Source organism: Myotis nattereri (genome assembly GCF_964212035.1).
Source record: "Myotis nattereri genome assembly, chromosome: 1".
Taxonomy (NCBI): domain Eukaryota; kingdom Metazoa; phylum Chordata; class Mammalia; order Chiroptera; family Vespertilionidae; genus Myotis; species Myotis nattereri.
This window is the reverse complement of record NC_138075.1, coordinates 61,305,697-61,330,632: the sequence shown is the minus strand read 5'-3', so window position 1 is coordinate 61,330,632 and position 24,936 is coordinate 61,305,697. Positions and strand designations below refer to the sequence as shown.

Genomic DNA, 24,936 nt, shown 5'->3' with positions numbered 1-24,936 from the left:
CAATTAAAATAGCAGTTCTCAAAGTATGGTCTGGGGACCATGGAAAACCCAATAGGTCAAAACTATTTCATTCATTATTAAGATACTATTTGACTGTTTTACTCTCATTCTCTCATGAGTATAATGTGGAATTTTCCAAAAACTACATGATATATGATAGTGTAACAAACTAACTGTGGAAAATACAAATAGCATCACTGTCTTGCATTAAGCCCAACATTAAAGAGATGTACAAAAAGATAAAACAATGCCACTCTTCTAATTCTTTTGTGTTGGAAAATATAATTTATTTTCCTAAAATGTATATTTATGGCCCTGGCCAGTGTGGCTTAGTTGGTTGGGTGTTGTTCCATGCACCAAGGGGTTACTGGTTCAACTCCTAGTCAGGGCACATGCCCGGGTTGTGGGTTCAATCCCAAGTAGGGGGCATGGAGGAAGCAGTTGATCAATGTTTCCCTCTAGCATCAATGGTTCTCTTCCTCTCTCCCTCTCCTTTCCTCTCTCTCTAAAAATCAACTTTAAAAATCTTTTTTAAAAAGTATATTTATGCCCTAACCGGTTTAGCTCAGCAGATAGAGCATCGGCCTGTGGACTCAAGGGTCCCAGATTGATTCTGGTCAAGGGCATGTACCTTGGTTGCGGGCACATCCCCAGTGGGGAGTGTGCAGGAGGCAGCTGATCGATGTTTCTCTCTCATCGATGTTTCTAACTCTCTATCCCTCTCCCTTCCTCTCTGTAAAAAATCAATAAAATATATTTTTTTAAAAAAAGTATATTTATGATAACATAATGGATTTATTATTTTTAAATGAATTTATAAATGTTTTAATTTCTAATATAGTAAATATTAATATAACCATATAACTATAAGTACTTTGGAACCCTCAACAAATTCTAAGAGTATAAAAGAGTTCTAAAGCCAAGAAGTTTAAAAACCAATTTTCAAAAATAAACTAAGTTCAGGTGAAGAGCTGAATGCTATGTAAAAAGCTACCTGTCCAACTGAATATGCAAATTTAAATTGCTTATTATATGGTAGACTTTCAGCCATTCCACATATAATGTATATCTATGATATGCAAGGCTCTATGTTGAATATTCACCTTCTGCCTTAAAACCATTTCAAAACTCCACAGTGCTAAAAGACCAGCTACAGTACAGCTAGGCTCAGAGAAAACCTCCTGACATTTGCCCATCCTCTTTCATTTTCTTTGCTCCCCAAAGTTTCATCCTTTTTCAAACTGAAGTGACATCCTAAATATCAACTATAAATGCAGTCTTTAAACATTATTACAAACTAGTAAATGTGAGTTTTATGACCTAGCAAATGTGTAATTTAAAAAGAAATAAAGTTAGAGTACTTACCAGTTGGACCTAAATTTCCCATTACACCACCTATGTTCAACTGGCTGGCACTAATAGGCTGTCCACCTGGACCAAGTCCCATTCCAATGCCTCCAAGACCACCTGAAACACAAATATAATAATATTACCAATCCATCTATGATTATCTAACTGGCACTACAATTTCTTCAAGAGCTATAAGCCTGTAAATTTAAATGTAGTATCCCTAAAACTTCACAAATTTGTAAATAAGACCACTGGTTCTTGTTTTCACTGGAATGCAGCACAGTGAACCCTCACTACAATCCTATCTAATAAGAGAGTAATATGCAAATTAACCATCACTCCATCACAAAGATGACGACGGCCATGGAGCTGGAGTGAGCAGGAGGGTTGGGTTGCCCAAGGCGATGGAGGAAGCCAAGCTTGCCGCCTGCCCTGGCCGGCACTGGGCTCTGCTCAAGGCTACTAGGTTTCAATTACAGAAGATAAATAAATCCCAGATACCTGATTTAGCCGGAGGTGGCCTCTGCTCAAGGAGGGGCTGGGAGCCTAGGTTACCACAGGCAACCCAGGATTCCAGCCGACCTGGGCTCCGCTCAAGGCTATAAAGTTTCAATTATAAAGATAAATAAATCCCAGAAAGAGGCTGGGGCTTGGGTTACCGGGGGGCGTGACCCGCCTAAAAACGGCCCTCAGCCCCTCACCCAGGCTGGTCAGGCACCCCAGTGGGACAACCCCCACCCTGAAGTGACTGTGGCCAGCCTGAAAACGGCCCTCAAAGAAAACAATATAAAGTATAAATGTAGCCCTAACTGGTTTGGTTCAGTGGATAGAGCGTCGGCCTGCGGACTGTAGGGTCCCAGGTTCGATTCCGATCAAGGGCATGTACCTTGGTTGCGGGCACATACCCAGTAGGGGGTGAGCAAGAGGCAGTTGATCGATGTTTCTCTCTCATTGATGTTTCTAACTTTCTATCCCTCTCCCTTCCTCTCTGTAAAAAATCAATATAATATGTATTTTTTTAAAAAGGTATAAAATGTAATAGAGCAGCAGTTCTCAACCTGTGGATCGCAACCCTCACCCAGGCTGGCCAGGCACCCCAGCGGGACCCCCACCCTGATCTGGGACACCCTTCAGGGCAAACCAGCTGGCACCCACCCATGCAACAGGCCTCTATCCTATATAATAAAAGGGTAATATGCAAATTGACCCTAATAGCAGAACAACTGGGAATGACTGGTCACTATGACACACATTGACCACCAGGGGACAGACGCTCAATGCAGGAGCTGCCCCCTGGTGGTCAGTGCGCTCCCACAGGGGGAGCTCTGCTCAACCACAAGCCAGGCTGACGGCTGCCAGCACAGCGGTGGTGGCGGGAGCCTCTCCTGCCTCCTCAGCAGCGCTAAGGAAGTCCAACTGCAGCTTAGGCCTGCTCCCTGCTGGCAAATGGACATCCCCTGAGGGCTCCCGGGCTTCCAGAGGGATGTCTAACTGCCAGCTTAGACCCGATCCCCCAGGGAACGGGACTAAGCCAGCAGGTGGACATCCCCAGAGGGGTCCTAGACTGCGAGAGGGCACAGGGGCTGAGGGGCCCTTCGGAGTGCACAAATTTTTGTGCACCGGGCATCTAGTACCATCTATAATAATAAAAGCATAATATGCAAATAGACCAAATGGCCAAACAGAACGTCTGTCCATACAACCATGCTATGACACGCACTGGCACCAGGTCAGCCAAGGCAGTAGGACGTGATTGGTCGGGGGGCCCCACCATTGCCCTATAATCACCCCGCAGAGGAAAGCCCAGGCTACCTGGCCAGCACCTATGGCGGGTGGGCAGGGCCTCCCTCTGTTGGGCAATTGATTGCAGGGCTCCAAAACTGCAAGGGCGTGGGCCAGGCTGAGAGAACCCCCCCCCCCCGCAGTGCACGAATTTCATCCACCGTGCCAGCCTCTAGTTTATAAATAATGAGAGATGTTTTATGAAGCAGTGTATCTTATATCCCAATTAAAGGCATATGGAAAAGGACTAATAAGATACCAAGAGGATTCTGAATATTATATCACCTTGTATGTGGTATACATATCTGAAAATGAGACTTTCTCAAATTTTTAGAACCACTTAAGATCTAAGAATTCCTTTTAAAATGGCTCAAATAAAACGAAAACATCAATTACCATGAAAATATTGAATAAAGAAAATGTTATATTACCTACTTTTATCTTTGACATAAATACATATTTATATTTACAATAGAGGCCTGGTGCATGAAATTCATACAAGGGTAGGGTACCTAGGCCTAGCCGGTCATAGTACCGATCGGGGCTTTCCAGCTGCCGGCTGGGGCCTCCCTTCCCTGGCTGCCGGCTACTGCCTGGGGCCTCCCTTCATTTCACACCGCCACCTGGTGGTCAGCACACGTCATAGCGAGCAATGGAACTCCCGGTCTCCCGATCGAACTCCAGAGGGGACACTCTGCATATTAGCTACATACACACACACACACACACACACACACACACACATATACACACACACACATACATATATATATAGTACTTAAGTGTTTTCACATCTACTATCCATAGATGAGGAAATTTTCACAGGGGTCGCCTAAGACCATCGGAAAACATATATATAATTACATATTGTTTTTGTGATTAATCACTATGCTTTAATTATGTTCAATTTGTAACAATGAAATTGGGGGTCACCACAACATGAGGAACTGTATTAAAGGGTCATGGCATTAGGAAGGTCGAGAACCACTGTAATAGAGGATTTACTTTTTATATAAATAAATGAGTATTAATAGTTGAAAGGTAAATTGGGAGATTCTGCATAAAGCCAAGATCTTGAAAGATAACACCCTGAATGAGAAGGTAAACTTGGTGGAGCTGGAAAGAATTGCCCTATAAAAGAAGGGGCAATATTCAAAGATACATGTGCTGAGAATTTTCTAGCTTATCCTTTAAAAAGAGTGCATATTTTATGAAAGCTCAATAAATAGTAATCCACACCACTCACACTATAGTGAAAGTGCATACCAAAGACAAAGACCTTAAAATCAGCTATATGAAGAACACAGCTTACCTATAAAGAAAGGACAATTCAACAGATAGCTGACTTAATAGCAACAATAGAAGCCAGATGACTAGAATATTTTCAAAGTGCTAAGAGAAAATAACTATCAATCTTAAACTATATAACCAGTAAAACTATCTTTGCAGACAAAATTTAGAGAATTTACTAAAAAAACTGCTCACTGAGAGAGCTTTTAAAATATATGCTTCAGGAGGAAAAATTAGTGCCAGGGTCTAGAGAAATAATGAGACAAAAAAATGTTAAGTATAGTGGGGCCTTGACTTATGAGTGTCCCGACTAACGAGTTTTTCGAGATAAGAGCCGTCACTCAGCCGATTTTTTGCTTTGAGTTGCAAGCTAAAATTCGGGTTACGAGCCAGCTTCAGATACCCCACCACTAGGTGGCGCAGTTAACGTCACAGTGAACACCACAACATCAGCCCAGCATCAGTGTCTCACTCTTTCACTTTAAGATTTGACATATGAGTAATTTGAGTTACAAGATCCGCCACGGAATGAATTAAACTCATAAGTCAAGGCCCCACTGTAATAATACCTGACTTGTGGAATTTTAAAAAAGCAACATAGAAATAAAACACTGAGCAATAATAGCATAAATTCAATAGAAAAATAATTAGAATGAATGCATTCAAAGGTCACTCTACTATTGAGTAAAAGATAAGTACATTAACTTGAGACTTTATAAAGCTATATTAAAATTTCCAAGATAACCAATAAAAGAGAAAAAGCAAGAGAGTAGGAAAAAAGATAATGAGAATTAATCCAAATAAATCAATGAATGTGAATAAACAAAACAAAGCTGTTCTATCTATATTAATATTAGACAAAAGACTAATAAGTAGTCATTACTAAGTAATAAATCACTTTATAATGAAAAAAGTTTGATTCATTGGGAAAAAATATGTTCTAAACTTGGAAGCACTTACTAAGTTAGCTTTAAAATATTTAAAGTAATGCCGAAACCGGTTTGGCTCAGTGGATAGAGCGTCGACCTGCAGACTGAAGGGTCCCAGGTTCGATTCCGGTCAAGGGCATGTACCTGGGTTGTGGGCATATCCCCAGTGAGAGATGTGCAGGAGGCAGCTGATCGATGTTTCTCTCTCATTGATGTTTCTAGCTCTCTATCTCTCTCCCTTTCTCTCTGTAAAAAATCAATAAAATATATTTAAAAAAATATATTTAAAGTAAAAAAAAAAAATAGGCAAATCCACCACTCTGGTGCGAGATTTTACACTCTCTCTCTCTCTCTCTCTCTCTATCTATATATATATATAGATAGATAGATAGAGAGATAGGTAGATAGATATCTATCTCTCTATCTATATGTATACATCTATCTCAGTAATTGACAGCACAAGCAAAAACAAAATTATTAGGAGAGAGATAAGACCATTTAAATGACTTAAAAACTTGATTTACTGGACATATACAGAACACTACATACATCAAGCATACCTGGAAAATTTATTAAAATGTGCCATAGATTAGGCCAAAATGCAAAGTCCAAATTAATTCTAAAGAATCACAATGATACAGAGTCCCAGGGGTGGGCAAACTTTTTGACTCGAGGGCCACAATGGGTTCTTAAACTGGACAGGAGGGCCGGAACAAAAGCATGGATGGAGTGTTTGTGTGAACTAATATAAATTCAAAGTAAACATCATTACATAAAAGGGTACGGTCTTTTTTTTTAGTTTTATTCATTTCAAAAGGGCCGGATCTGGCCCGCGGGCCGTAGTTTGCCCACGGCTGCCCTAACCACACCCCTGCCAGCCTGATCGATGCCTAACTGCTCTCCTGCTGGCCTGATCGCCCCCAACTGCCCTCCCCTGCTGGCCTGGTTGCTCCCAACTGCCCTCCCCTGCCAGCCTGGTTGCCCCTAACCACCCTCCCCTGAGGCCTGATCCCCACCAACTGCCCTACCCTGTTGGCCAGGTCACCCCTATCTGCCCTCCCCTACCAGCCTGGTCACCCCCAAGTGCCCTCCCCTGCTGGCTTGATTGCCCCCAAATGCCCTCCCCTACCGGCCCAGTCGCCCCAACTGCCCTTCCCTGCCAGCCATCTTGTGCCCACATGGGGCGGCCATCTTGTATGAGGGTGTGATGGTCAGTTTGCATATTACCTCTTTATTATATAGGATTAACTTGTGCAATACTCATGCCAATCCCATAAGTAGGTACTATTATCATCCTCATTTTACAGATGCTCTATTAAGACACATGTGTTAAGTACAATATATTGTGGTTTTATAATCCTTTGGAAAAACATTTTGATAATACTGATCAATGAGTACACTTTGAGAACCTGTAAATCTACTTCAGGATATTTATCTTAAGGAAATAACCAAAAACATACCAAATATTTGTAGACAAAAGTGCGTGAATTACTCTATTTAGGGAAAAAAAGTTAGAACACCTAAATATACAAAACAGTGAAATAGTTATGGAACATTCACATAATAGAATATTATACATCTAATAAAAGTATTTGGAAAGAATTTTCAACATGGAATAATACTTATACTTTATGTTGAACAAAAAAATACAAAATTATTACATGGTAATTCTCAACTATGTAAAAAATATACATAGAAGGAAAGACTGGGAAAAAATACCAAAAAATGTTATAATGGAGGTTGTTTGTGGGTGGTAAAATTACAAAGAGGTTTTTTCCCCCCTCATGTATATAAACTAACCAAATTTTTTAGCATATATATATATATATATATATGTATATATATATATATAGTATTTTTACAATGAGGAAAAGCTACCAAAGAGAGAAAAAAATGGCAAATATTTATTTTCTCAGTCTTCCTAATCAATCATCCCAAACTATCTCCATAATTCTAAACTAATTCCAAACCTTGGGCAATCTGGAATGAAAAAACAAAAACAACTGTTCTGCTTAGCACATAATGAAACTGAAAAACAATAGTTTGTATTGTTTTTAATGGCTTTTACTTACGTGGTAATTGTGGTGTTTTACTGTCATGTGAACGATAGTCTTCATGAGGGACAGACTTGTCATCCTATTTGCAAAAAAATTGATTATAAGGTTACTATATAACGAAAATGATCTGAAATGTAGAGGACAGCAGATGAAAGATTTGAAAAGTTTGGAGAGATGAAGTGATATATAGGAACTCACCATTTTCACATGCATAGGTCTATCAAACAAAAACTGCCCATTGAACATAGCTGTTGGTTTAGTCAAGGAAAGCCAGTTAAGACAACTATAAAATTATACTTGAATACAAACATTTTTAATAATCCTATTGAGTCAGACTATCTTTAATATTTTACTCATTTGTATTAGACTCTTCCATATATTCAAAAACTTCAATTCTCTGCTTTATAGTTTGATTCTATATATAAAATGTAATCTTTTAATTCAACCATTGAAAAATGAAAATTAACAAGGCTTCATTTAAAGCAATTGTATTAATTTACAATAGATTGTATAACTGTCAAGAGCATGTATATATACAATTAATTGTGGCAGAAGAAAAAATAGAAAAAGGTTCATACCAGGCCTGTACAATATAGCTAATTCAAGTTTTAAGAGTGACTTTAGTACTTGGACATAGAAAAGGTTTTATGTACTGGAGACTAAAGTCTAACACATATTTCGAAACCAGGAAACCTTAAATTCCAGGACTCCCAAAAAATGGTATTAAGCTTCTTCAACCTTATTAAATAATCCTAAAGTGTAAATTAGGATACAAATTGCTTGAACTGCTTCAATTGCTTGTTCAAAAGTGACTGTGCCCATTCCTCTGCTCTTGCCATCTTTGTCTTCTTTAATATCTGCCCGCTTTACAGTTCCAGCTATGCTGAACACTTCCTTTAGCTTCTTCCAACCAACTTTGAAGTCAAGCTTAATATAAAATTATATAAAGTTATGTACCTAATAAACCCCTCCCCATTTATAAATAATAAACAAATCTTTTCTAAACTCTCAAAACTATAAAGAACTATAATTCTTGTTAAGCAGTATATCAATAATATTCAAATAAAAAGATCTTAAGTTGTTTAAAATTAGTTAAGCTAAATCTATGTTGTTCCTTATCCTTAATTTTTTTTAATTCCAAAAACAGTCTCTCACCTACTCGATCCTGTTTTGTACATTTGAAATTTGCACACCTATTTTTACTTAAAGAAATTCATATTTTGGAAAGTATTGTTGATCACTGACTTTCAAAAGCTTAGAACAAATGACAAACCAACTACAACATGCACATTCACAGACATCAAATATTAAAGCTAAAGAAATCCATTTACCAATATGAACAAAAGTCACATAAAATAAAAGAACTGCTAAGTGTTTATAAATTCCAAGAACTGCTAAGTGTTTATAAATTCCACAGTTCTTTTTAAAAAATTCTAAATACTTGTATATACACTCTATATAATTACATATATAATTAAATTAGGTTTCAGCTTACAATAATTATGTTTGGCTTACTTAGTTAAAAATAAAATGTTCTATAAAGCTATAACCTATAACCCATTTATCTAAATAAATAATCTCATAATTAGAACTATATCTGAATGACAAAATTTTAGACTAAAGCTTAAACTTACATTAGCAACAAAAATTGTGGAACCAAGTCTACCAGCCTGCAAATTACTGATAACCTCAGGAGGAATGTTTGGATTATTCAGAATGGAAGGTGGTAAATTCATCAACCCCGATCCCACATCGGGTACATGTCCTCCTGGAAATGATCCTCCTGTTCGTTGCAATGCCCTACGAGCATTTTCTCCATCAGGATCCTATAACACACATTGAATGTTAAATGCCACTAGATACATCAGAAAGTCTACACAATTAAAACAACAACTTCAAATTCTACAGTAGCTATCCCATCTGGGTTAAATTACTGGCCCTCTTAAAGAGTGAGCTTTTTTTCTCATCCAGATAATTCAGTCCCATAAAAACCTGTGGACAGATAAAGTATTACAGTCTCCAGGAATGTAAATTAAATACCTCTTTCCAATCACTAAAGTCACTTAAGAACTTGAAATTAGTTTATTTTTGCCCTGTACTAGTGTAAAAATATAGCACACATACACATAACTCAAACTCTTTTCTTTCCCAAATTCACTAATAGTGAATTGTTACCACTACAAGACCAATGCAAAGACAAACTGAGACTAACTCAAAGCTTTTATAATAGCAGAACAAAATATTATAAAACCCAGGAATATTGGGGTAGAGGGGAATTATGACAATGTGCAAATTTCACTCCTGAACAAGCAGAATATAATTATCCACCTTCCAACCTCTTTCCCTCAACATGATTATGATGTAAGATGGGGGAGGAGGAATAAAGAAAGGCTAAGTGTCCCAATGAAGAATGATAGCAAACAATGGTTTGTTTGTGTTTTACTTAATTAACTTTATAAGAGAAATATTCTACCTTTAAATCAAAGAAAAGTAAGTTCAAACATACTTCCCACTCATCTCACCAGATGAAATGCAAAAAATAAAAAAAACAAAAAGCACATAAACACAATAATAGGCTATTGAATCTGCAATACCAAATGATTATGATATACGTAAGCATCAACTCTACTCTGCTGGCCTGTCTGGGAATACTAAAAAAAAGAAAGTTTGGTGACTTTAATACATTCCCTAGGTAATAAATTCTCTGGGAAGGCTGTGAGAATAGAAGGTGAAAAAGTGAATGCAAGAATAAGTGTATTCTGGCTTCCAATATATTGTTTCACCATGAAGAATAAAAAGAAATACAGAAATAAAGAAGTAAGTGTTTTTAGAGAATGCTATAAAATAATAAATGTTTTAGGTCTAAGGTTTCAAAATCTTGCACAAACACAAAATTTAAGATTGTGGTTACCTATGAAGGAGAACACAGTAGAATAAATGCTTCATGAACTATTAAGATAGATCGTTTGTTCTTATCTTAACATTAATAAAATATATTACTAGGTTTTGATTTGTGTTTATATACATAACATATATAAACATATACACATATATAAAACATATATACAATTTATATAACACAAATTATATATAACATAGTTTTTATTCCTCCTTTTCCCTTGGATGTCAGCATGCTACTTATTGCCTGCTATGGCTAAAAGAAAGCCAATAGTAAGTTCACAACTGTTACAAACCCCCAGTGAATTACATGAAGTGAAATTCTAATACCTGTCAATGAATCCTAGAAATAAACTTTTCCTTACCAGTGATGGTGAACCTATGACACGCGTGTCAGAGGTGAGACGCGAACTCATTTTTTTGGTTGATTTTTCTTTGTTAAATGGCATTTAAATATATAAAATAAATACCAAAAATATAAGTCTTTGTTTTACTATGGTTGCAAATATCAAAAAATCCCTATATGTGACACAGCACCAGAGTTAAGTTAGGGTTTTTCAAAATGCTGACACACGGAGCTCAAAAGGTTCGCCATCACTGCCTTAGACTCTCACTAGTAGGTGTCAGCACTGACCCAACCACCCATTGGAAAATCAGTTATTCCCACAAACGGGACCTTTAGTGATATTAATCCAAAAAGTTAACTGAATACAGAACATCTCATCATTTACTTAGGCCAAACTATACCATTAATTCCTCTTAGAAAGGTTTAAAATGGAAGTATGCTTTATTGGCATGGATCACATCACTCTATTTTAGGGTCTCTGAAATATTATTGAGGATCTACAATTTGCTAAAACTTAAAAGAAGACAAACTATATGGACCTGGCCTTTAGCATCCAATAAACTTTGTTTCCAATTAAAATTAAAAACACTAAAAATCTAGAATACTTGTCTTCCCAGTTAGAGAAAAAATTAACCAAGGTTCAAACAGGATTAGAGGAATTCAGAAGCAAACTTGAATAAAGGGGGTTTGGGATACCTGTATATGTTGGTAGCATGGCCTTTCATTTTAAGCTATAACAGGCACTGATTATCCACAGTTCTGCTTTCCTTGGCTTCAGTTATCCACAGTCAACACAATCAGAAAATATTAAATGGAAAATTCAGAAATAAACAATTCATAAGCTTTAAATTGTGTACTGTCCTGAGTAGTGTGATGAAATCTTGTGCTGTCTCAAACTATCCAGCCTGGGCCATGAATCAGACTTTTGTCCAACATCTTCCACACTGTACACACCACCCACCTTTAGTCACTTGTAGCACCTCAGTTATCAGATCAACTGTCATGGTATCACAGAATTTGTGTTCAAGTGACCCTTATTCTACTTAATCATGGCCCCAAAGTGCAAGAGTAGTGATGCTGGCAATTCAAACATGCCAAAGGGAAGTGGTACAGAGCTTCCTTTAAGTGAAAAGGTATGTATGGGGAAAAAAACCAAAAAAACACACAAAAACTTAGTATATTTAGGGTTCAGTACTATCCGTGGTTTCAGATATCCACCAGGGGTCTTAGAATGTATCCCTTGCTGATTGGGAAGAATGGAACTACTGCACTATCAACTCATACTCAGAAATAAGAGAATAATGACCAGTAACATCACCACCTTGGACAGGAATAAGGACAATAGTAATTATTATTACAGCTAATATTTATTATGTAGTTACAATATTTTGAGCACTATGCTAACATTTATTAAATGCTATATACATATATCAACTCTTTGATTCCTTATAACACTATCAATAGGTTTTAGTATTATTCCCATTTTAGAAATAAGAAAATAAAGAAATACAGAGGTTTACCATGTATCTCATTTAATCCTCATAAAACCCCTATTAGGTAAGTATTATCTGTAGAACTATTGTAATTACTAAGGTTTAGAGAATAAGTAACATGCCTACTCACACAGCTAAAAGGTGATAGAGCTGGGACTCATATCACTACTACACTAATTTAAATTGTGACTGATAGTACTGCTCTATTACCAATGCTTAACATCCGTGCTACTGGAGACTCTTCAGGATCTCAAAGTTATATCCTCTATCCTTTTTTAATACAGACTTTAAGATATACATATACATATATATATATATATATATATATATATATATATATATATATATGGTCTGGTTTGTGATCGAATTATTCAGATATGATTAACAATATGAACTAAAGGAAGACAAGAAAATGACTGCTATTCAAGCTAATTATTTCTAAAGTCAATTATAGCTAACTATAAATAGTTCTTTAATATATTTTCTGATCATCCTTTTATCGATGTATTTATATTGCAACAATTCCACACAAAGGGAACATCTCCATTTTAGGGGGTTCCACATTCCAGTTATAAATTTCACTAACAGACATAATTTTTAAAAAATTTTAATCTGGTATAATTTCATGTTAATTTTGTTAAAAGTGAATATCAATTTTATTCAAATCCATAAGGTGTTTGCCTTATTAAGCAAACTTTGATTACCAACTACAAGAAAATCTACTATATTTCTCAAGTTAAACCACACAATCTAAAAATTGAAAATGTATACATCAAATAAAATCAGCACCTAAAGTATGTCATCTATAAATTTTTTTTAAAGAATAGTTTATTGATTTTTTAGAGAGAAGGAGAGAGAGAAACATCAATGTGAAAGTGCAACATCAATCAACTGCCTCCTGCACACCCCCTACCAAGGACGAAGCCCGTAACTGGAGCATGTGCCCTTGACTGAGAATAAAACCGGCTACCTCCTGGTACACAGGACAATGCCGAACCGAGCCACACTGGCCACAGTTTGGGCTCTTAAATTTATTTAAATCATGTACCTCTGCTTATAATAACTTGGAGCAAATCAAATATATAGAACTACAGGCCCGGTGCACAAAAATTTGTGCACTCGGAGGGTCCCTCAGCCCGGCCTATGCCCTCTCGCAGTCTGGAACCCCTTGGATGTCCACCTGCTGGCTTAGGCCCGCTCCCCAGGGTGAACGGGCCTAAGCTGGCAGTCAGACATCCCTCTGGCAGCCTGGGAGCCCTTGGGGGATGTCCATTTGCCAGCAGGGAGCAGGCCTAAGCTGCAGTTGGACTTCCTTAGTGCTGCTGAGGAGGCAGGAGAGGCTCCCACCACCACCGCTGTGCTGGCAGCCATCAGCCTGGCTTGTGGTTGAGCAGAGCTCCCCTATGTGGGAGCGCACTGACCACCAGGGGGCAGCTCCTGCATTGAGCGTCTGCCCCCTGGTGGTCAGTGTGTGTCATAGTGACCAGTCATTCCCAGTTGTTCTGCTATTAGGGTCAATTTGCATATTACCCTTTTATTATATAGGATAGAGGCCTGGCGCATGGGTGGGTGCCAGCTGGTTTTCCCTGAACGGTGTCCCGGATCAGGGTCAGGGTCCCGCTGGGGTGCCTGGCCAGCCTGTGTAAGGGGCTGAGGGCCGTTTTCAAGCTGGTCACACCCCCTTCAGGGTGGGAGTCCCCACTGGGGTGCCTGGCCAGCCAGGGTGAGGGGCTGATGACTGTTTTCAGGGTCCCTACTGGGGTGACTGGCCAGCCTGGGTGAGGGGCTGAGGCCGTTTGAAGGCTGGTCACACCCCCTTCAGAGTGGGGGTCCCCACTGGGATGCCTGGCTGGTGAGGGGCTGTTTGCAGGCTGGTCAACCCCCCAGTGGGGACCCTCACCCCATGGGAGTGTGGCCAGCCTGAGTGAGGGGCTGATGGCTGTTTGCAGGCTGGCCACAGCCCCTTCAGGGTGAGGATCCCTACTGGGGTGTCTGGCCAGCCTGGGTGGGGACTGATAGCCGTTTTCAGGTTGGCACGCCTGCAGGCTGGAAACAGGTATCTGGGATTTATTTATCTTCTATAATTGAAACTTTGTAGCCCTGAGCAGAGCTCAGGGCTGGCAGGGCAGGTGGGAAGCTTGGCTTCCTCCATCACCGGGGCAACTCAAGCCTCCTGCTCACTCCAGCTCCGTGGCCACCGCCATCTTTGTGACAGAGTGATGGTTAATTTGCATATTACTCTTTTATTAGATAGGATAACTGCTTAAAGTCAAATAGCAAATCATGTACAAGCAAATTATCACCAATAGATAATGTTTTAATGAGCATCTATTTTTTAAAAAAGTACTTGGATAAAAATTATACTCAAACATTATACTCAAATGTTTAAATTATTCCAAATAGAACTCTTACCTCTTTAATATTCAGGGGTCTTCCACTAAGATCATATTTGTTCATCGTTTCTAGTGCTTTCTTTACAAATTCTTCATCTTTAAATTCAACCACACTTAATTGAGAAAAAAATTGGGGGGAAATTTTTTATGTACTAAGGTTATTTTTTTTTTTTTTACAATCAGAAGTTTAAATTTGACTTAAGATACTTAAAAAAAAAATTCTTACCCACAACCCTATATCCAGGTAGATTTGTCAATATATGCAAAAGAGAAAAAGTTTTATCAGTAGACGAAGTTAATGGTAGAGTCTAACATGTAAATCATTAAAAGCAATCAGTTAATAGTCATTTTTTTCTTTTATACCTCCAGAACATAAAAGGCAGTGACTACAATTTTTCTATAATTTTAAATATACCTATTTAAGATAGTAGGATCTAGTGTAATAAGCTTGAAGCACATTTTAGATGACTCTTCTTTACTTTTAAACTAATATAATGTAATTGCACAAATTCAACCAAAAGTAATTCAAAGAAATAATTGAAGACTCCAATATACATGACCTTACATAGTTACAAATATTTTTAAAAGCTATATTGTATACAAATAGTTTTAAATGTATATTTTTCAATTTTATAAAAATCAAAATAGGAAATATTAATCTCACTTTTAACAAAGTTCTCAAACTGGCTGCATACAATTTAACAGCATCCAGTCTCAAGAATGCAAAAAAAAGTCACCTATGTTAAAGAAACAAATTTGTAGTATCATTTTTTAAAATAATTCCTTGTCATTATTACTGTTCAAAGTGACACTGGATGTAATGACAAGGTTTTTATGTTTCATGCACCCAACTGTTTTTTGCTAATAAAATTAAATACTGTTAAGAGCTTTCCAGTCTTTCTTCAGCATATTCTTTTCTTGCTGCTAAAAATCAAAATTGACTATCACCCAGTCCCTTCTATGACAATTTAATCATCAATGTCATTCATAGCAATTGGTCAGAGCACTGCCTCTTATGTCGTCCTGTAGGCTACCAAATTACGTTTTTTCAGTATAAATTCCAAACATACATTCCAAATCAGCACCTTTAAGTTATAGGCCTCTCATAGGACTTTTAGGGAATATTATCAATTCAGTGACTTTAAAAATATCCTTGAAGACATCAAAACACAACAAAAAAAAAAATCCTTTATTAAAATCTATTGTCTAAGAAGAAGCATTACCTAGAGCATTAAAAAAGTGAATGCCCTTTATAAGCATTTACAAAACCCATCCCTTCCAGGAAGCTAGCTTGACTTGTATAAGTGTCAGACTTACTAATATAAAGCCTCAAATCTTGCATAATAAAGTAAAACAAAATGAAACTTAAGTTTCCAAAAAACTGGTACAAGTATTATACAAAAAGTAAACTGCTGAGGAACTTTTAAACCTCAAGCAGATTACTGCCCACAGCACTTACCCTTGATTTTCCTTCCGCATCCTTAAAGAGCTCCACGTATGTAACCTCACCAACTACATAAGACATACAAAAGGAAGATACCAAGAAACAATACATTTAAACACCAGTATCTTGCTTTACTGCACACCTGTGCACAACTCTACAGAAAAGCACCTATTATTCACCAACAATCAAAACCAGACCAACATACCTCCTGTCAATGGCTCTGTAAATTTAACTAATTTTCAGAAATGTACATCATCCACATTCTCTAAAAAAGCTAACCACCATATTAACCTAGTTCATACTACAGATCATATTTTGGCCAGCATGATATAGTTGGTGAACAAATGCACATATACATACAAATGGTCCCTTAGCCTATCATATTAAAACATCAACATTAGCACTTTTCAAATAACTTTAGTCGCCTACACACAACAGCTGTTTTAAGGTGACTTCCTACCTGAATGTCTTCAATCATGTTTGCCATCAAACTAAATTTACAAGTCATGCTTCACAGCAAGCCACACACTTTCTAAATAAAGTCAATGAATAAAACCAATCAAATAGTTGTCACCTTACAACAGATACACCAATGCAATTTTTTTTAAATTTATTAGAGGAAATCAGCCTCAAAGCCAAGTACATAGTTTGCAGGACTGTTGAAACTCGATTTTTCAAGAGATAACAAAACTAACTTTTACAAGATCAAGTATTAAAATTATTTTCCCCCAAAACCAACCATGTATATAAAATGTAGTTTTTCAGGTTATTCTGAAAACAAAACTGCAACAGCAGTAACGCAATTTTAAGTTGAACTGCAGAGACAGCATCATCGCATTCATGACAATGCAAACAAAGTGAATTCCACAGCCAGATTCCAGACTCCACCAAGATAATAACAAAGCAGCTTTTGGGAAAAAATTATCAGACCTTATTATTCATACTTTAACAGCTAAATGTATTGCTTAACTAATGCAATAGCCCTTTAAAAATCTATAAAAACTTCAACTAAACAAAGCAATCACTTTAACAAAATTCTTGGTGGCATGCATATGCTGGCTCGCTACTATCCTGCTAAAATAACAAAAAGAAAAAAACTTTATTTATCCATGCTACCTTGTAATGAAATTGTGTCAAGTGAAAGAAGAGGAAATGATTAATTCATGTGTAAAGAAATAAACAAAAATCAATTATTTGAGTCTGTGTGGCTCAGAGGTATAAAAAAAAAGTTTGCTTAGTTCCCGCCCCCTTCAATGTGATTATTCAACAGTGGGTTTATCATAGATGTTTACCTTTTTCTCTCATGAGATCTTTAATAGCTTGCCATTTCATGTCATATGGGATGTTGCTAATGAAAACTCTGTTCCGATTTGGACCCTTCTTCTCTCCAGTGCCTGAATTCTTGTCTTTTGAATAAGGATGAAATCTATGGGCCTTCTTATTTCCTGTAGATTTTTCCTTTAATTCAGATTTCTCTTCTTTCACTGATTCATCATTCTCCCTATGAATTAAAAACAAAACAAAATGGAAGTCTATATTAAATATTCAATATTTATCACTTCACAATACTATCCACTAAGTTAGATCTCAGCAAAGCAGCTGGAGAATCAGACTGCTGGCTTTGAAATTACCCAATGCCATCTCTCAAAGCAAGGATTTGGGCATATTACCAAAATTCTCATTCACAATCCTTTTTTCTATATTATATAGCTGCAGCATCCAAAAAAATCACCCAGTTTTTCTCATCATAATGCATAATAAAATGTTATTGGAACTTTAGAGGGGGAAATGCCTAATTTTATTCCTACAGTATGTAAAACTGCCACCTTTAATGGAGGATTAACTTTCTAGGCCTTATGCAGAACTCTAAAAAATTATTTTACAAAATGATACCTTGAAAATTTTCATCTCTCAAAGGTTAACAGTTTCTTCCCAGAACTTTTCTCCTCCACTGATGAAAAATATAGTTAAAAAAAATAGACATATCTTCATATCTGTACATGTATATACTCCCAGATGACTCAAAATTTTTTCTATTTTCAGTTTTGATTAACATAGAAAACTGGTAAGTTATTCTAATATTTTCATGCTCAACATTTTCTGTGTTTTAACTTTTAAACTAGGATTGGACAGATTATAGAATCATGTCATTTTTATTAGTATTATCTGTAATAGAGGGATGGAGTGGAGGAAGGGAACACCAACCAGAATTTTATAAAACTACCTTTTAATGAGGCCCTAACTGAGAAATTATTTAATTTATAAAACTATAATCACAAGTCAACTATGTGATGTTACCCATCAACCATTTTTGGATATAAGTATACACTTAAAGTAAACCCTATAGATAAAAATTTAAATATATATTTTTAAAATGCAGTTTACTTTTCAAAAGAAATTTTTTTACAGATATAACAGATTTATTTTAAATGACTAATTACACTAGTGAATTTAAAGTTAAGTAAAACTTTGACTTTAAAGCAATTTTTCATCAACATATATTAATAACAATATCTGGGAATGGCATCCAGGAATCTAAATTTTTTTAAACTTTCTGGATAATCCAATAACCAATCAGGCTTCATAATCCAGGGCCTAAATTATCTTCTAAGCCAAGCAGTTGTGAAAACATATACATTGCAGTGCTCCACACACTAGAATCTTGTTCCATAATATATAGAACTTTTCACACACCACTTTTCTGAGCAAGAAAAAACACAGCCAAACATGATTTATAAAACTCTACAAAAACAAAAACTAACAAAAACAAAACTATCTCAAATGTGATTTATAAGACTCTACAAAAACAAAAACTATCTGTGTTGTTATCAGCAGCATCTAGCATTGGTGACTGACTGCACATAACATGTGCTCAATAAATGTTAATTCTTAAATGAGCTTACAGTCAAATGGTGCTGTTAACTCTTAATTTTAGCAGAAAAACTGCTAAAATTGAGAGATATTAGGACTACACTTGCTTTGCCACTTTTTCAGACCTTGAAAGGGACACCTTCACTGTCAAACATCTTCCCTCATCAGAAATGGCACAGCTTGAAAGGGATCATCTCACCTGTCCAACTCTAGTAAACTACAGTGGGGCCTTGACTTACGAGTTTAATTCGTTCCATGATGGAGCTTGTAACTCAAATTACTCGTATGTCAAATCAAAAAGTGAACTAGTGAGACACGTGATGCTGGGCTGATGTTGTGGCGTTCACTGTGATGTTCGCTGCGCCAACTAGCGGTGGGGTATCTGAAGCTGGCTCGTAACCTGAATTTTAGCTCGCAACTCAAAGCAAAAGATCAGCTGGAAGACAGCTCGAATCTCGAAAAACTCATTAGTCGGGACACTCCTAAGTCAAGGCCCCACTGTACCAAAAATGGCAACGGCTCATCTACATGCATAATTAAGTCTACCGATGGAAGGCAGATTAGTTTAGAGCCAAAGGCATGGTCTGATGAAGAAATTAAGCTAAAATTACTCAATTTCTGAACTCTTTCTATGTCCTAAATACATTATGGAAGACATAGTAAAAATATATGTAAATCTCTTAGGAAAACAATGCTATATAATATGAAAATATTGGCACTATATCCAGAAGTTCATGTAATAATTCCCAAACTATTCATTTAGACAAACCTTCCTCTTAATGTACTTGAAATACTGACTGTGACTATTCTTTTTCTTTTTAATTTTCATTGAATTTATTGGGGTGATATTGGTTAAGTTATACAGGTTTCAAGTGTACAATTCTATAACACATCATCTGTATATTGTATCATGTATTCACCATGCAAAGTAAGTCTCTTTCCATCACCACTTATCCCCTTCTACCTCCCCCCAACCCCTCTCGCTCTGGTAATCACCATACTGTTGTACAGACTATGACTATTTTAAGTCACAAAAATGTTATCTATTCTTATGATTGAATTAAGCCTACCCAAATAATAACATAAAGTTCTGGAAAAAAATCAATAATGAACATCAAACAAGAAAACATAGTTTTAATATGATTTTAAAAACATAAAGCTATAGCATGAGATCCAAAGTTAAGCCCAGTTCCATTCTTTACTCGTAATATGATTTTAAAAAATACTACAGACAGTGCTCGGGTTACGTAAGACTCAACATACGTCATTTCGTGGTTACCTTGCCATCTCCCATTTATAAAAAAAAAAAAAAAAAGTTCGTCATTTCGACGTATGTACATGTGTGCTTTATGTTTTTTATTATTTATTTACCACAAGTAAAGGTCAGGAATTGTTATCTTTCTTCTCAATTTTTTTTTTCTGTTTCACTTCATTACTGCTGTGTGTGTGCTCCATGTGAGTGATGTAGGTGCTTATGTAGGTGGGTCCAACTTACTGCGAAAAAAATCACGTTAATTCCCGCCGTAAACCTGAGGACCTACTGTATTCTACTTAAACTATTTCACCCTTCTCCAATGCTTAATATTTTATATTAGTACCCTAATATAACTCTCAATATCCACATAATTAATCAACCTTAAGTAATGAGGAGTTACAGCAATACTATTTTTCCTCCTTATAGTCACTTAAGAAAAAGAGAGCTAGGATACTATTTGGCACAGAGAAAAAGACAACTACACCTAGGAAAACATCTTTAATTTCTTGTCAAAAGTTGTGAACATACTCACTAAATCCTCTGTATATGAGTTCCATGATCATAAAAGTTCACTTCTACATTTCTTAAGTAAATACTTATTGGGTCTTTTTAATCATAATACCTTGGGGATAAAAGATGAGGAAGACATAGTGGTCTCCATCCTGTGACTATGGATTAACCTCAGCAAAAGTCATTTCAATCTTGATAACAAGATGTTCAATTCTAAGCAATATATATTTTAAGATAATATTTGGTAATTTTATCATCTCCATGAATTAACATTAAAAAATATATGGAAACCATTTGAGGTTTATGCATTGAGTGTTAACTACCCCTGTTGGTTCATAGGGTCCAAAAAAATAGTTTTTAGATGGCTAGTTACTCAGTGTGAGTAGGTCACCCATGCTGGACCATTACATATTTTTATGGACTAGAGTAGACAATACAAGAAACCCCAGAAAGTAAACTGACCTCTTCACTCAACTTCTTGGAAAAGAAGATAACAGAGGGATGAATAATAAGCAATATGAAAAGGATCTGCATTTGGATTTACTCCATTTCTTCACCTTGCATTTTTTTTTCCAATTAGAAGTTAAAGAGATTCTTTCTCCACCTCTCTCCTCTCCTGTGTAACTAAACCGCATTTAAAAGGGATCAGAGACTTTGGGATCTGATGGAAGTTTAGATACCAGCTTTACCTGCTGTGGAAACATACACACTGCAGTGCTCCACACACACTGGAATCTTGTTCCATGATATACAGAGCTTTTCACGTCCAAGTAAAGTAGGGCTTCTCTCTGTAATCCAAGGCTATCCTTTTTGTTCAAGAGAAAAGGGTGGCAGACCCATGTTTAGATGTTTTTAGAAAGCACATTTTAAACGTACCATGTCACTGGTTTGCATTCGTATTTATGATGCCAAATCCCTGAAAGCCCACATCTTGGCGGGCACGCAAGGAAGAGCTTCGGTCACTTTTGGTTCCTCAGTTACTGAGCTGCACCCACTTTCCTTCGCTTATACCTCCACCTCTATTCGGGCTAAAGACACTGCCCGTCCTATTCAAGCCAAACGGAGAGCAGGAGTGCCCTAACGAACCTTATGTGCAGTCACCCCTTACACAGACTGGTCCCGATTTACCGCAGTTTCAAACAGTCTTACACAAAACAGAAGAAAGGGCATGTCCCTGGTCTATTGTCGTCTGAGCATATGGTCACTGCTTTCTACGCTGAAGAAGGAAAAGAACGTTTTCACTAAAAAACATCACAGTTTCAACCTCAGGTTTAAAGAGCTGGGCATACACAAATAAATGCCTGCCTTCACATACCCGCTTATAACAAGGACAAAGGGGGGCGGGGGTGGTAATAACATTTCCTTATAGTCACTACAAATGATGATGCATTCGCGTCAACTCCATGCTTCAGAGGCTCTAGTGACAGGTGTAATCTTAAAAGTAGTGCATTTCCTCCAATTAAGAAAATACTGCTATGCCATTTTCCCAAATTAAGAGCCTGCCATCACACACTGTTTTAAAAAAAAAAAAAATAGCCTGCAGGGGTTGACACACATTTGAGGGGCGGGAAGGGCGAGCAAGGCACATTTTTCTCCCCCCTTTTAAAGTACCTCTTCCCATTCTAGGGTAACACAAAGGATTCGGTCTCGCAGCGCATTGTTCAACTTCCCCTGGCTCTCTATCCGTTCAGAAATCCGTCTTTACTTTGAAAAACAACAGAGCAACCGAATGCACTGAGCTCAGCACGAGGCCCGGCGGCCGGGAGGACATGTCGATGATGTCATCCCTGGATACTCCCTAGTGATGAACACCAACTGCGGGCCTTTAAAAGCCGGCGCTTCCCGGGGACCGCGGCGGCCGCAGCGCTCGGCCCCGAGGTCCCCCGGCCCGAGTCCGGGCCCAGGCTGAGCCGTGACCTCGGCCGGGAGTGGGAAGGGCCCCCGGCCCCGCACCCCGCGCGCCGGGCCCAGGCGAGCGGGCGGCCGGGCGGCCGGGCCTGGGAGCGGCCCGGCTGCACCTGCTCCTCCGGGGCCGCTCCCCGCGAGACCCGGCCCGGCCGGCCCCGGCCCCCGGCCGACCTGCGCCCCCACCTCGCCCCGTCCCGTCCCCCGAGGAAAAGACAATACATTTTAACGCCGTTGGCGCTGCCGCTGCTGCTGCTGAGCGGAGGCTGCCGCTCCGGCTCCGGCGGGTGCGGTTCTCGCCGCGGCTCTGCGGGCGGCTCCGCGGGCTGCTGCTGCGGGCTGTCGTGGCCGGCGGCGCCCGGCACCTCGGCCTTGTCCGCGTCCGCCATCCCGCCGCCGCTGCTCCGCCGGCGCTGCGAGGCTCCGAGCGTGACAATGGCGGCGGCCGGGGGCGCGGTAACGGATCCCGATTTGAAAAGGTCCCGAGCGCCCAGTGGCCCGGATCTCGCGAGAACCAGTCGGGGCCCGGCAGCGGGGAGGTGGTGTGGGGGTGGGGGGTGGGAGTGCGGTGGGGGAAGGGCAGACGCGGTGGCCGGTGGGCCCGCCCTCGCTGCCGCCGGCCCTGCTCCGGGCGGGGAGGGCGGGGCCGGGCCGGGGCCCCAGGTGGGGTCAGGCTCGGCCCCCCTCGCCAGCCCGTCGCTCGCCCGCGGGGCACCCAGCGGGGGTCTGTGCGGACGGGTCGGCTCAGGGTGTTAGAAACCTCTAGAGCTCGGTTCCGTTCCGACTGTTCATTTCAGGTAGGAGCGGTTTAAATGAGAGAAGCACGCACCACTTTGCATCGTTAAAGGCGTCTGCAAATCTCCAGGCTTCCCTTGGAAATCCTCTGAATAATGCAAATAAGTCACTTGGCACTTGAATGCCGAGGCACCGGGTGGTTCAATACGTAGTAATTGATGACTGGTTGCAATTCACCAAAATGAATGGCTTTGAATTTCTTGTGAGTTCTGGTTGCTCTTGACAAAGGCTTTCCTTGGACCTCAGCTATCAGCTTATAAAAAGAAGACAAGTTTTTCACTTCTCTAGGAAACAATCAATGAGGAGAACCAATAACTTTTATAAGAAATCTACTAGATTGGCTAATAATATTTTGTTTTTTGGTTATGTCTTTATTATATGCTGATGAAAATTATATTTGAAGCAGTTATAGACTCTTAACCAAATTTAATTACCCTATGGAGTTTTAAAATACAGTCATGGATTTTCCCCCTAAGTATAAAAAAAAAAACCATTAAGATTAACTCCTATTAAGTACTTTAATTTCACATTAAAATAACCTTTTTCAGCTGAAAAGTTCAAAGAATTTCTCAAACGCTTCTTTTCATGAAGAAGCAAACATAGTTTACATACTTTGCAAAATATTGCACACAGTAGTAGTAAAGTTGTAGTTAGAAATATACTCAAGTATTACATAATTTCCCCCTGTTCTTTGACATTTCTATATGCAGGTATCTGTGCTTAATCACAACATTTGATGTGATGCTAGAAGAGTTCATCTATGTCATCAAACACACAAAAATCAGAACAATTTTAATCGTTAAGTACACTTGCTAAAATACTGCCTCTGAAGGTGTTACTGAGATTCTTAAACACAATACACTCTATTATAGTTACTCTATTAAATTGTTTCTCTTCAGTCAATCCTATGACAGTGTTTGAAGAAGGGAATGGGATTTGATATATATATTATTGATTTTAGAGAGAGAGGAAGGGGGGGGGGGGAATGTACCCTAACCAGGGATGAACCCAAAACCTGGGCATGTACCCTGACTGGGAATCGAACTGGCAACCTTTCAGTGCAAGGGACCAACTGAGCAACACCAGCCAGGATGGGAATTGGATTTTGACACAGAAAGCCTGGGTTAGAATGCGAGCTCTGCCACTTTCTTCCTGAAACTCCTTGGGCAAGTCACTTACCTTTTCAATTTTTCCACAATAAATAGGAATAGGAAATCTTAACCTTGCAAGAGTAAGTGAGTATTAAAAGAACGCACAAAGCGCCATGTGAATGCGAAGTAGTGTTACAGTTCCCTGTCGTCTCTCCAGGCTGAGCAGGGTTTTAGTCAGGTGATATCTGACTGATTTTCTCTTCTTTATCATAGAGAAGTCACGTGATATTCCCAAGAACTGAACTATAAGTATTTCAAAACGTTCATTACTCTAGTTATTATTTTGCTATAGTTGAATTTAATGATGAAAACTTAATCCTGCAGTCTCTAGTATATTTTTGCAAAGTCATTCAATATATCTAATTTAATATTTTTAAGAGGCCTTTATGCTGGAAACAGAGTAGGAGGTGCATGAGGAACATAAAAAGAAGTGTGGGCCTGTTGAGAGGGGATGTTTATAAAAAGCA

General features: G+C 38.4%; 1 protein-coding gene across 4 annotated transcripts in view; it reads right to left on the bottom strand.

Annotated features, from left to right (window-relative positions):
* Window positions 1–22,926, bottom strand: part of MYEF2 (myelin expression factor 2) — a 36,460-nt gene extending 13,534 nt beyond the window's left edge. For all 4 annotated transcript variants that reach the window (XM_081095923.1, XM_081095925.1, XM_081095924.1 and 1 more), the window contains exons 1-10: window positions 22,746–22,926; window positions 17,275–17,483; window positions 15,998–16,050; window positions 14,765–14,772; window positions 14,558–14,651; window positions 9,043–9,234; window positions 8,182–8,335; window positions 7,607–7,656; window positions 7,424–7,487; window positions 1,366–1,467 (exon numbers count right to left, since the gene is read on the bottom strand). In XM_081095923.1, coding sequence (XP_080952049.1) covers window positions 1,366–1,467; window positions 7,424–7,487; window positions 7,607–7,656; window positions 8,182–8,335; window positions 9,043–9,234; window positions 14,558–14,651; window positions 14,765–14,772; window positions 15,998–16,050; window positions 17,275–17,483; window positions 22,746–22,912 — 1,093 coding nt within the window. In that variant the 5' untranslated portion in view covers window positions 22,913–22,926. The remainder of the gene's footprint in view (window positions 1–1,365; window positions 1,468–7,423; window positions 7,488–7,606; window positions 7,657–8,181; window positions 8,336–9,042; window positions 9,235–14,557; window positions 14,652–14,764; window positions 14,773–15,997; window positions 16,051–17,274; window positions 17,484–22,745) is intronic.
* Between the last annotated feature and the right edge of the window lie 2,010 nt (window positions 22,927–24,936).